Raw genomic sequence first — 14,030 nt, 5'->3', positions numbered from 1 at the left:
TCATAAATTTACAAATAATTTTTTACTTCACATTTATATAGTTTTCTATCATAGGATATAAGGATAATGTAAAAAAATTGTCAAAGGTAGAAATTAAATTTATATTCTATGTAAATGAAACACAATAGTTATGCAGATCTACTATACTCCTAAAGTAGAGATAACAATCATTACAATATTACAAACTTGTTTAATTTCCATTATGCACGCTAAATGGTATTATTAAATGTTATATAAGGAATCTGAAATAAATAAACCACAAACACATTAAGGTGACTCATTCTTAAATTTAAAATGTATACACTATTTGCTGCATTGAATGGAAAGTGCTGTGACCATTTTAATGACTTCTTTAAAACAATAGAAGTCACATACTAACTTTTAAAGTTTCAAACATTGGAACTGAATTTTTTAATAACCAAGAAAACAGGTATCCACAAACAATTTTATTTTTCTTCACACCATTCATTTTCTTTGCGAACTTGTTCCTCTTCGGATGCAGAAAAATCATTTTTAATATTGAATGTCTTTCGAATTTCTTCGGGTGTTTTGCCCTTTATCATATTAGCAACAGTTTTACACGTTACATCTAATAATCCTTTAATATCAAGATAATTAGCAGCCAAAATTAGTTCAAACAGAGTTCCTTGATCAACCTATAAATTTATAAAGTTTAATTAAATTTAAAATTATATGTTTTTATGTACTATTGTATGTATGTATTATATATATTTAAACATCACCTATTAATAATACTAATAATTAATAAAAGAATTAATATTAAACTAACATTAATATTACAAAATAAATAATGTTAACAGAAATGAGATATTTACCTTCAAGAAATCTGCGTCCCAAGAACTTATATCGTCAGTACGCTTTTCCTTGTTTTCATCATCTTCAGGTGGAGGTGGATCGTCCTTATGATAAGTAGCCCATTGTATTACTTTCCTAAGAATAGCCGAATTAACGTTTGGAAGAGGTACCACTTCTTCCTCATCTTCGTCCATTCCAAGGTCTTCCAGCATGGTCTTTATAGTGACCGAACACTTTGCAATATCAACATCCACTTCAAAAACTTCACCATCGGAGCTTTGTAGCTTGATGTTAGGCATCTAGAATAAATTTTCAACCACTACTTATAATATGCTCATCAACTACATAGTTTCGAAAAAAATATTTTCTGTGCATAAACGAAGTGTTTTCTTATTTAAATACAAGCATCGTTGTTTCTTTCATTTCAATACGTTAAAAAGTATATCCATTATTCAAGAAATAATTGCCAAGATTCTTTTTCATGCACTATTAGGTTATAAAAAAATTTTGAGATACACAAACACTTCGTCCATACAGCAAAACATTTAGTGCAAACGACATTTTCTTGTAATAAGTTATCTGCTCAAGAGTATTTACTATTTTGAAAGACTAAACACTAAGTTAGAAAATTGAATTTCTCTTATGTAAATTCGACAAAATATCAGAGTAATCACCGTAAAATGCTTCTCGTAGTCAATGTACAGGAATATTGAATAATTTGCTACACCGTTGATCAGCAGAAGGCACTTGTTCTCCTGCTCTTTGTTGCTCCCGTTATAACTTCTATTCTCTCCTTCTCACTCAATATTCGTTTGCTGTCCTTTTCAATGCGTCGAGAACCTATTTACGTCCTTACTCTACTATTTCTTTTTCTCTTTGTAGTTTTGCTATGGAGGGAACATGAATTTATGCGATACACTGAATTTGGTGTAAGATGGCGCCACGGTACTGCGCAATAATCACATAAGAAAATTCGATTTATCATAGAATTAAATTTTATTTTAATTTTAAAGTCATAACAATAAAATACTAGATTAAATGTAATTTGTATTTAATTATAAATCTTCTTCTTTATATTAAGTATTTAATAAATCAGTTGATTTTTGTATATATTCAATAGATATTCTCAAGAACCAATCAGCGTTTGAAAAGCGTTTTATTAAACTGTATAGATAAGTTCACGGAAGGAAGACATTAACAATATCAGAAGAAATACAAAATCTTTAATCAGCTACAAAGTACTAATTATAATTACATTATAAAAAGAGATATGTCGTTTTAAGAACGATGAACAGAAATAAATAATTATTGCACAAATTTTATTTGCATAAAAATCATTTGCAATGAAGAAACTTGACACTATATTTACAGAGATATCGAATTATTATTCGAGCCGCGTGGCGCCTAAGAGTACATCACTGGATACTAAAAAATTACGAGGTATCGTGTTAAGTTAATAGAATATGAGTTGATAGAAAAAAATTGCACAGTAATTTTCTACCATAATGAGCCATATGATTTTCGGTATAACCATGATAAAAACAAGAGCATCTGACCCCATCACTTGAAACCATAAAATTATGCCTTACTATTGCTCAAATGATTCGGCCGAAAGAGAATCTATGAAAGTCGGAATGCATAAACGAGCAGTGGATTCATATGAGAGGGATACTTGTCTAGGCGCCAACCAAATAGCCTAAGCATGTTCACTTACCCTCTTTTACCGTAAGTCGTCTTCTTCATCTTCTTTCCCTTTCTTTCGTTCATTGTTTCTTCTTTTTAGTCTTACAATTATTACAATATTTTCTCCATTGCAGAAACGAGTGATGAAAAAGATTAGATTTCACTTTATTCTTTTTTTACTTTGTTCATCGTTCCTCTTTTATCCTTTATACATATCGGTTGGAAAGCTGTGAACAATTTCTCGCAAAAGTACAATTATTACAAGCAGAGTACGAGAGCTACGTCACGTTGATTCGATAGCCGTATCAAAAAGTTCGTTTGATTTCCCCGCTGATCGATCCTTCGAATGGAACGAGAGGACTCGTTCGCTAGGGTAGTTTTACTATCGATGCGTCGAAAGATGCATTAATGCGAGTTAGTTTACTCGAAGCAAGATAAACGAATGAGTCGTAACGTTTCAATCAATCGTCCAATTGAATGAAATGGAAAAGTTATTGAAAGATACCATACGTTTACGATGAAAACGATGTTTTCTAGAAACACGTATCCTATATGTATATGCACTATCAATCATAAATATTAGAACACCTACTCGTTATATTGGTTGAAAAAATTTAGTTCTTTTTTATTTTGTATTTTAGATTCTAAGTCACATACGATGCAAATTAAATAACCAGCAAATAAAAACTGTGAAAAGTATTCAATTTGTACTAAACATCCTCCTATTCGGTAGTATTCCAATACATATGATTGACAGTGCATATATTTGATAGTTCTCAGTGTCACACTGTAAAGGCTCATACATTTGTGCATAAATTTAAAAGTGCACATATCGCACATAACTGAACATTGCAAAAATATATGAAATATCTGAAGTACGGTATTAGAAGTATGAGAAAACCTAATAATATCTGGTCGAGACGAGAGAATTTCGACATACTGGAAAATTCCGAAATTTTCGCAAACCCAACCCGTCCTGATTTGGTATCTTATTCCGACTATCGGGTTGCCGACATTTTCGGGTTCTCGCACACATCCATAAACATAATATTAGTTATAATATCTAGCAGGTAAAAGAAATATTATTTCCACAATTATGTTTATAAAGATATAAATTTGCACAAACATTTACAGGTTGCTTGGTATACTTACATGTTAACCATGATAGAGCAAAAAGATAAAACGATACATCTATTGGAAAAAGCATTGGAAACGGTTAATTGAACTGAAAGAAAAGACGAAAGAGGACTCACAAGTTTCGTGACTCGTTGAAAGTTCAAATTTTACATGAAGCATGTCAATAATTTAATTAAACGTGCAATTGCATAAGTATTTCACCTGATTTTACGAAATGGTTTTTTGAACACAGTGAACGTCGAAGAAATGTTGGGGAACGTGATCGCTAATAATTAAAGAAGCTTAAAAAGCTCCAGGACAAATTTTATATGTAACTCAAAGAATAAGAGTGAAAAGGAAACGAGACTGGTAAAGACAAAGATTATAAATCTTACGCAACTATTAAGAGCGATCATAACCGTAGTGGATATTAACGAGATTACTTCTAAATAGCTCGCGGTGTCTTTTACATCCTTCGAGAACCTTTTGTAAAAGCTACGACTTCACTCCATCTCTCGAGCGTGAAACCTTATTAAAATTCTCGTCGAATGAAGTCAACTTTCATGAAAGCATCGATACGATTCTGGATCTCTTCTTCGAATTTGTCATCGATTGTTAAAATTATTTAACTTTGTTCAAACTACTTAAAATATTACCGTTCTTTTTAATGGTCGCCAAAAATCTGAAAGAAATGAGATGCGACGTATTTGGCCTGGGTTCAAACAGATGAAAAATTTAAGCATAAAGGGTAGTGACATCACAGAATAAAGCAAGATCTTTCTTCGTGACGTACGTCGATATAGCTGCTCTATACTACGTAATGGTTGCGGTGATAAATGCCGAATTACGCAGATCCTTCGCCCCAAAGGCGCCGCTAAGTCTGTCCTTCTCATCTCTTCACACTCCTCCTCCCTTCTTTCTTCTTACTATTAAAGCATTTTCGAATCTTTTTTTCTTTCCCTCTTCAACGTATTTCCATTGAATAGAAGTTCGAATAATTGCGAATTAATTGCAATAGCTTTTGATGATCGTTACCGTTTTCGCGCTTCTTTTGGCCGCACTGCGGAAAACATCATACAAAAACGATCGTTACGATTTCATCGACTTGCAACGATTCCACCAGGCAATTAAGCGAAACGAAGAGATCCAATTTATTCGTAATCGTAGGAGGAAAAGTTATGTGTTGCTCAAGAAAATTCCTTGAAGGGTAGATCAACTGATACGATCGATTACGAAACTACGACTTCTATTATTATTATTAAAGGTGTAGTAGTTGTCGAAGACAAAAGATCTAGGTTCTTTACAATTGGACTGACGCTTCACCTATTCATGGAAAGATATTTTAAACGAACTTTCCTCAACCACTTGCCACGCGTAAAAGTAAGAAAGAACAAAGAAGGAAAGAGAAAGAAAGCGAACGACTGCTTTTTCATATTAAACAGATACCTGCCTGCCAAGTCTTGCCTGTCGTTTTTAATGAGACCTACACGGGCGTTGTGGGTTAATTATTCCTGAAAAAAAAAGAAAAATAAACTCGCGTCTGTAATTCTTACGTTCGTTAACCATCGTCGTCGGTGATTTTTTAAGAGTATCTTTCGAAACTGATATTAAGTTCCGCTGTTCCATTATAAACGGTTCGACGACATTTGCTCGCAATATCTCGGTTAATCGATTTCTTAATATTTCTGTACTATTTTCTTCAGCACTGCTCATTGAACGCTAATCATCGAAATTACGTACCAACTAATTAATTAGGTTCTGGAGTTCAGTCTGCACTGAATCGTGAGAATCAGAGTCTCGCGCATGAGACTCTCGAACGATGCCTAAGAAAACGTAAGAACAGCAAGAAGGAAGAAGAAGGAGAAGATTCCTTACGCTCAGACGAGTCTACGAAGATTTTAATATACCAAGATACAATGGTGATAGAAGGTTTGACGGCCAAAAAGAACGAAGTCTATTCGAGCGTGCAAATACAAATATCAACTGCAATTGTATCTAAAGGTTGCGAAAGCAATCTATCCGGCTATATTTCTTCGTTTCGACGTCTATACATTGATTTCGTTTTAAGAGAAGCAATTTCGTCGGAAGTAAACGTCATAAGCGAAACTTAAAATTTCAATGATCTAAATAATCTAATGGCAATTTCTCCAAGTACTGTGACGTGAATTGTGACGAGATAACCACCTTCCTGTATCGCTTCGATTTCACGCACGTAATTTCTTTTCCCGATCACAATCTGTAAATTTCCAAAAACAAACGGTCCACGACCAAACCACGCATCATTACTTCAATCCAATTTCGAGTAGAAAGAAAGAAAATGCAATTGCACGAATCGAAAGTTATCGTGTTATATCGTATCTAGAAACGATGTCCTCGCTCCGCTCGGGCTTCATTCATAGAGGTTCATTCATGAATTTTCGTTCTTACTACGTAAGAAATTTCTACGTCTGAAAAACAGTTTTTCGATGCTCGCCGGTCGCCAGTTTCGCCGAGGGATTTCCTGTGATATCATCGTTCGGGGTGGAGACTAATCCAATGACGTAATGAACCAGAGGGTGTACAATACATACGGGGCGGCCGTAACGACGTGGAGGAGGAACACATCGGTGATGCTGGTACCAATAGTGGTGGATTCAGCTCTGCTTCTCTTGGTGGTACGGAAGAAGAACGTAGAAGAGGGGTGAGTGGTTGCAGTATAAATGTGGCCCGCGCAAGCTCCACCAATCACTCGCCCTCTGACCTCCAAACTCCAAGCTCTCAAGCTCTCGTGGTACCAAACACCCCCTCTTCGTTCATACGATCAAGAGACAAGCCAGCACGTCGGCACTGGAACTCGTGCCTCGTGATCACCGCGTGGTGGTGTCATTCGAGTATCATCGCCGAGGACCGCTCGCTACCATCGAGGCCAACCCTTAACTTCGACTCCAGCAGAAACTCGAAATTGTTCGCTTTACGTGGCAGCACGATTTGCTTATTCCTTCGACCTGCGATACCTCTTTAATCTCACAAACATGGTAACGGTAAGTGTTAACGCATTTTCACTAACATCTTCATTTTCTTCCATTCCGTTATGTTCGTTTTTTTCGTTTCTTCTCGTTTGATTCGCACGATCGGTTCAATAGAAGGGTGATCAACAATTTCACCGAACATTGAAAATGTCGAAAGTCCCTCGACGACAACCCACGTCTATGGACACGAATTTATTTCTAACATATCGCGAGTTTGGCACACCTAGTTTAAAGTCGCCTTAAACAATGGGGGAGAAAAGAAACAGAGGTGTGACGTGTATCGGATAGAAGCGTTGAACCCAAACAGTTCGTTGATCTTCTCTGTTCCGTCGTACGAAATTGTCATCGCTGAGACTCCTTCGAGTCATTTACGACAAACCAGTTACGTGCGCAACGGTATTCGTCGCGTTGAGTTTAGGAAAATCATCTCGGTTCTAACGAACACGGCTCCAGTCGAACGAACGAAACGGTTTGTAACAAGTACTTATCGTTAGACCCAGCAATTCGTTAGATAATATTTTCGTTATAAAATCGTTTCGTCGATTAGCTATATATATCCGTACGTCTGGACACATCTTTTTGCTGTTCATAACTGATAAATTTTAAAGTACGCATATCCGTGTTACACAATGTTAATCTAAATAAAAAAAGGAAAGAAAATATAGTAAAACGGCGCGTGGTTTGTGAGAAAAGTGAAATTAGTTTTATTAAATAATCGTACAAAGTAGATTAAGCTGCGTTAATTCGAGAATCGAGTTTGCTGAATTTTCTTACGTGACAAATTTTTAAATAACTTTAAACTGTAGATTTATATGGTCGATATACTAGTGATAGGAGATAGAGGCAACAAAGGAATACGAGAAAAAGTGGTTGTGAATAGAGTTATGAATCATAAAAAAAAAAAGGAAAGATGCCATCTATAACATCTCTACATTTTACGTACCATAGAAAGCAAAATTTACTAGCGCAGAAATTTACGCGAAAAGAATTTACTTTATGCTATTATCGGGAGTTAATTATCTCGTGACAACAATTGGCCGCGTTCCTCGTAAATTCAACATTGGACAAAATTATTATACGATGTAAGGAATGTGCCTGCTATGATCAGTTTATCTCTCTCTCTCTCTCTCTCTCTCTCTGTCTTCTGTCTTCTATTTGGCTGGAGAATAACAATCGGACAATGAGATGTGACGGCGAACCAGAAACCAATAGGAATGAAATAGAATGCAAGAGATAGGAAACTAGAAGGAAATCCAACCACTTCGGGTACGCTACGTCTAATTCGATGTGTCGCCGGCGAATACATAAAGCTTTTCTTGTTTGCACTGGGAGAAATGTTTACGATTCATCCATAGCTGCACGGCGCCACGGGTTTTCGTGTACTCGTTATCACGCGTTAGAGATTCATCACTGCCACCCGGGATCAGCAGCTGTGTATTTTCATGGCCATAATTATCGAAGATCCTTTGCCTTATTCTAACGGACCGCGATAGCTATGAATAATTCGTTTCTCGATACGCAACTAAACAGCACCACGAATTCGTACGACAGTCTGACGTGAAAGAATGATAGATCGATGTACTGAAATGACGATTCCATGTTACAACATTAGCGGTTTCCAGTTTTCACGTGCTTTCGCCGTATTCATTAAATAACATTTTTTTTCTTTTCGATCAATGAGCTGATCCGGACGTTGAATTACGTAGAGCATGATGGAAACCGAGTGAATTTTATGACCCTCCGACTGTCAATGAATAAAGTTGTAACTTTAGTTTAAGAGAAAAAATAACCCGCTGCACGACGAATTTATACATTCGCGTAGCAGAGAGTCAACACGTTTTGCACTGGTTATACCAATAGACGTTCTTTTTTCGTATTATCGTTTAGAAATACGTCTCTTTTTATTAACTTAAATTAAATTAAAATTGAGTATATTTCTTTAGCCGTCTGGAAAGAAAAAGATTAATTTTGAATCGAAGTAAAGATATTTTATATCGCGAACAACGTACTTTCGCGCGATCGAACGCACGGTCAAACGAAAAGTTTCTTCGACAAAGTGGAATAAAATGAATTCAACGACGAGGAAAGTGCGTATAGGAGAATTCGGATATAAAGCGAAAGGATACGACAACGCGAGTGAAAAACTAAAAAGGGGGAGGCGTGGAAAAAGAAAAAGAAGAAGAGTGGAGAGGTTTTTCTATGCCACGAGACAGAGAGACGCCAAGGCGCCCCATTTCCGAGCCAGGGGTTAAATCGTGCGTTTCTAGCTTTTCCCTACTATCTCGCTTGCCTTCTTCTCCTTATTCTCATCCGCTCCCTGTCCACTCTACCTCCCTGAATAATTATTTGCGCTTCTTATATTTCCGTTCAATTTTACCAACGAAGACAATTTTTCTTACGGATTACCGATTCGACGTCAAATGTAAATATCGCTGCTCCCTTTAAAATTCGCTCGCTATACAATTCCTGCGTTTCTTTCTAAAAAGCACTTTTAGCACTAAAAGCACTTGGTACTGCAACTTTGTTTTGAAAATTTTTTACTGCAGAAAATTGTCTGCGGTATTTATATTGGAATTTTAGCAAAGTCGCCTGCATTTTGAGAATGATAGGAACGAACGTAAATCGTTTTATAGAACAAACGAACGGTTCGAAAATGCCATTAACTAGATTCGCGAGGTCGAGTTAAAAAAAATCGTAGAGTCTGGACAATTTGATAAAACGATTACAGCGACCAAGATGGTAACGTTTATAAGCGTTCGTCTATGTAATGATTCGATTCGGATCAGCAGACTGTGACCTCGGACGAAATTTAATAACCCGTCTCGTTCCGACGAGTTACGACGAACAGACGCGACAGCAAATCGTGCATCGTCCGTGCCGAAATTTATGTTATTTATTCCAAAGCTGACTATCGGTGGAAAATACCAGAGGTAGCTCGTAGATATTCTGCTTTTCTATGAAGGAATAGCGTGAAAAATCGGCATACAAATTTATTTAACCTCCGTAGAAATGAACATCGACTTCTACGTATTATAAAATTATAAGCGTCTCACTAATTATCACGTAAATGTAACCAGATATAAAAGCTTTGATACATTTGATGCCAAATGAGAATGAAAATTATAGGGGGAAAAAGAGGACAAAGATCGGTATAATAATAACAGATGAAAGAAAATACATTGTTCGATCTTTAGCAAAAAATTCCACGTGACCAGTGATGCGAGCTCTTACTTTTAATATTAAATGAATTTAATGATAATACAAAAGAAACATACAACGGACGTGTTATATTTGACTGGAATAGAGATAAATTTTTAAATCATTCGAAATTTTTATATCAACGCGTAGGTAGAACATTTTCGTCCAGAGGTCGATACGCAACTTCTCTTTTGCCTAAAGCGTTCCCTAACAAGGCATAAAGATTATAGGAGAACAGGGACAAAAGAATCCTTCGAGACTTTAGATTTCATCCCCTCGAACACCGATTTTCGATGAATTACACGAAATTTATACATTATGTTAATAGCGTTTGATTAGTCGCCATTACGTAACTGCCTGTGAGCAAACAGTGAATGGTTCCACGAAAAAGCGGTAACTGATACCATCGCATCGAAAGGGGGATAGATCGAACAATTCCATTGCGAAACCCACACGAAAAACTTTCCCTCTGATAATTAATTTGTTGCGGCCCGTTATCGTTATCAGTTTAAATTCGCTTAATTTCGTTTATTTTTCATTCGTGATTCCGGAATTGAAAAAAAAGCTTCTAAACTTTTTGTTAAAAAGCACGTGAAATGGTAGGAAAATGTGGTTTCGGGTCAACTCATATTTGAATCAACTTACGTGACAATTGCCTGTATCAAATAATAAGACCGTACGGTTATGGTAGCGCCGTAACGTAACGTATTTCATAATGAAGAAATATAGACGAGAATGTCAGTACCCGTGCTAACAACATGCTACAGCATTCGTATAAAAAGGTGAAAATACCGTGATATATCTGAGTTTGTAGAACACGCTCATTTCCGAAGACTACGAGACGGTCTTTTTCAATTAAAAATCCACCGACATCCCTGTACATTTTCCATCAAAGCAAAAACGTTTTTGCTGCACATTCACAGCCGCATTACCTCTGATGCGTGTGGGAAATATAAAACGATATTCACGTCGTAAATGAACAGTATTGTATTTGTATATCAACAAGTCTCTGAGTTTCGTCCTTTTTTTTTTTTTTTTTTAATAAGTATTCGAATTTCTGTCGTTCTTATCTATCTCTACAAAGAAACTATGTTGTATACGTGTATGTATAGCGATTTTGATAGAAACAGGAAAGATTACGCTGGTTTCTCCTTTACGAAGTCAAAAACAAAAAGAAGACCCTGACGTACCACAATAGTTGCTGTGGGTATGCCAAAGCTTTTTAGAGTGTATCGTCAACTGTCGATCAATTTGCATAATTTCTGTAATTGCAATACCCACCAATTAGCTGAAATTAACCATGTGCAACATTACCGCGCGGTTCCGTCACCACCTACTACCTATACCCTGTTCAGTGGTTCCTTTGATAAATTCCAAATTAATACATGAACGTCGTCGAACGACAATCGTGAGTAAAAATTAACGTTACATGTTTGCGATTGCCGGAAAGAAATATTACTTTCGTCTTGATAGTCTCGTATCGTTGCCTCGAAAGTTGCAATATGTTACAAATAAAAGTCGTAACCAAAAAAAAAAAAAAAAAAAAAAAGAGAAAAGAGCAACAAAGGACACTATCGAAAACACGTGTCTACCTATGTCGTTGAAAGAGCGATTTTAATCGTGATTTAAGGATATTAAAATGTATAACGGCGAGCATAATTTTGCCCTAACCGCGAGATATCGTTTTATATCTTGATTAAAATTGTTCGACAAAGCACCCGGAAGACGCATTAAGATTTATCTCACGTATCGTGATTTTATCATCCTTGTTAAATCTACTATGCGACGACTATAGGCGTTTAATCGATAACCATCGGAAACACCGATTTATATTCCGTTTACAAATTCTTCGTGAGACTGTTATACGTAGTCTGGCATACGTACGTATAAGTACATAGGTAAATGCCCAGCGAAATCTGAATCGAATCGCGACAGCACATGTCCTCTCAGGAAACACTACACGTAAACTGGAAATTAACTAATTGACCTGGATTAGGAACGAATCAGAGGTAAATTGTAGGCAACCGCGTTGATTATTACGTTAAAATAACAAAGATATTAAAAGTAATGTATACATTTAACGTACACTTTTTCAATCGGTATATTGAAAGCTTTTTACGGGAAAACGGCTATTTTCTTTTCAAACTAAGTTATTGGTTTCACCAAGATCAAATTTAGCGTTTTACCATTTAAAAGATATAAAGTTATAAAATTATATTTCACGAATTTAGAAAAGAAACGCTCCGATCAAATATGTTTTCTACATTGCGAAACTTCGATCTCGTATATTTCGCATTTTTATGTATTCTTTATTCATAGTAAATCAATGTCAGACGCAACGTACGCCCACTTAAATTTTGAGACCCTTGTACGTTTCGGCGTACGATATTTTCTATCCAATGAGATTATTAAGAGCTGCATTCGAAACGTTCGCTCGCAAATAACAAGAACAAGATGTGGAAAAGAACAGGTTGGCGCAAATTGGGTGATACGCCACTAACTTGTTCTCCTTTTTGCCTTCGTCAAGTTGAAAATAAAAGGAAATCTGATATTGATTTTGGACGAAGTCGTCTTCCCTCCCCCGATTGACAAGCCGGACACGAAAATTGCTGAAATTCAATGACTTCTGCTTTCGAACAGACAAACTTATATGACGTCGATTCGTTTCTTAAGTTATTTCCATTTTTATCGTTAGCGACGTAAAATATATAAAACAATAACGAACCGATTTATTCTTTCTCGAATATTGAAAACTCGTAAATGAATAATAATTATCGAAATTGTTTACAGGTTGTGGCTTACATCCAACGATGCATGATCATTTTTGCCATCCTACTTTGTTATTTTCACGTTCGGAGTGAACGTAGTGAAAGCGTGAATTGCGAGTATGTATACATATGTATATATTTTTATTAAATTTAATAATATGAGTAGACTGCGAATGTTTATGCAAATTTATATTTTTATTAACGCGATTAAACGAATGGAATCTAAGCAGAGATCCGTTTTACGCGCCAAGTATTGTAGAAACTATACTTTGGATATTTTATATATTTTTGCATCATACCATACGCATTCTATACATTTTTGCACTTTCAAAATTCGTATAAATGTATAGAAATACACAGTCTAGATATGAGAAACATGAACAGTAATTATATTCCTTATATCTCCATAGAGCATTTCCGTACCATCAAATGTGTAGAGGTTCAATGTCAAGAAAACGTGCAATGTTCCCGATCATGTACGGATTAGGATGCGAGGGGAGCGAAGGAAACATAAATTGCATCAAGGAATTTGAAGAAAGACATCGTATTCCTTACATTCCTCTATCGAAGTCAAAACTGTTGATTGCTTTGCTTGACGATGTAAGTTATTTTATTATCTTTCTTATCTATACGTCGAAAGTTAATCGAGCAAAATATTAAGAAAGCGGTAATAGACAGGTTTGATATCTTCTTGATCTGTTATAGGATCTGCAAAAGGATATTACACGATCTGCTCGCCACAAATTAAGAAACGATGAAATGAATAAACGAAAGCCATCTATAATAGAGAACTTCTTGTCGGAATTGGACTCTTCGGACAACTATTGAATGAAATGATCAGGAAATACAAATTTTCTCGACTTGTGCAAACATTTTTCATCATTTAAAATTTTAGAAATATATATTTAGTCTTCTTTCTCTTTCTCTCTGGCTGTCTGTCTGTCTGTCTCTCTCTCTCTCTCTCTCTTCCTTCTTCTCTCTTCTTCCCATTCTCTTCTTCCCTCTCTGCCTCCCTCTCGCTCTGTCACTCCCTCATCCTCTCTATCATATACGCGAAATAAAACTTTCCCTTTACTTTTACCTTTGTATTAGAAATCTTCTTGCTTCACTTGCTTTTTTCTGTTTCCTATCTTTTCTGTTTTCAAGTAGTCATATTGCTTCTTCGTTTTTAAAACCAAATTATAATTAAACCATTGTATCCACGTTACTAACAATACACATGTGTTACAGTATAAAAAAATATATTTGAAATTCGAAGCAACTCCTTAAATAAACCTACTAAAAAAAAACAATTGTGATGTTAAAATATTATCATTTTACATTTTATTATAATATGTAGCATAACTATTATTCATCAAACTTGTATATAAACAAATTAAAAAGGAATAACATAGACTGTTTTCGGAAGAGAATGTTGTTAATGTTGTTTATTTCTACAACT

At 35.6% G+C, this 14,030-nt stretch overlaps 2 protein-coding genes across 3 annotated transcripts; one reads left to right on the top strand and one right to left on the bottom strand.

The window, feature by feature from the left end:
• Positions 1–87: 87 nt before the first annotated feature.
• LOC117236933 (S-phase kinase-associated protein 1) lies at positions 88–1,734 on the bottom strand. The gene is made up of 3 exons (XM_033500370.1): positions 1,491–1,734; positions 837–1,115; positions 88–656 (listed from the first exon to the last, which is right to left on the bottom strand). The coding sequence occupies exons 2-3, from the start codon at positions 1,113–1,115 to the stop codon at positions 447–449; spliced, it is 489 nt and encodes a 162-aa protein (XP_033356261.1). The 5' UTR covers positions 1,491–1,734; the 3' UTR covers positions 88–446.
• A 3,565-nt stretch (positions 1,735–5,299) lies between these two features.
• On the top strand, positions 5,300–13,519 carry LOC117236867. Of its 2 annotated transcripts, none has more exons than XM_033500232.1 (4): positions 5,300–6,635; positions 12,612–12,706; positions 13,000–13,189; positions 13,295–13,519. In XM_033500232.1, the coding sequence occupies exons 1-4, from the start codon at positions 6,627–6,629 to the stop codon at positions 13,415–13,417; spliced, it is 417 nt and encodes a 138-aa protein (XP_033356123.1). In that variant the 5' UTR covers positions 5,300–6,626; the 3' UTR covers positions 13,418–13,519. The 2 variants fall into 2 exon arrangements, with proteins under 2 accessions (XP_033356123.1, XP_033356122.1); XM_033500231.1 differs by lacking the exon at positions 5,300–6,635 and adding an exon at positions 11,107–11,229.
• Positions 13,520–14,030: the final 511 nt, after the last annotated feature.

The sequence above is a fragment of the Bombus vosnesenskii genome, unplaced genomic scaffold, assembly GCF_011952255.1.
Source record: "Bombus vosnesenskii isolate JDL3184/JDL3185 unplaced genomic scaffold, Bvos_JDL3184-5_v1.1 scf7180000013352, whole genome shotgun sequence".
In the NCBI taxonomy this organism is placed as follows: domain Eukaryota; kingdom Metazoa; phylum Arthropoda; class Insecta; order Hymenoptera; family Apidae; genus Bombus; species Bombus vosnesenskii.
This window is presented reverse-complemented; position numbering and strand designations above follow the sequence as displayed.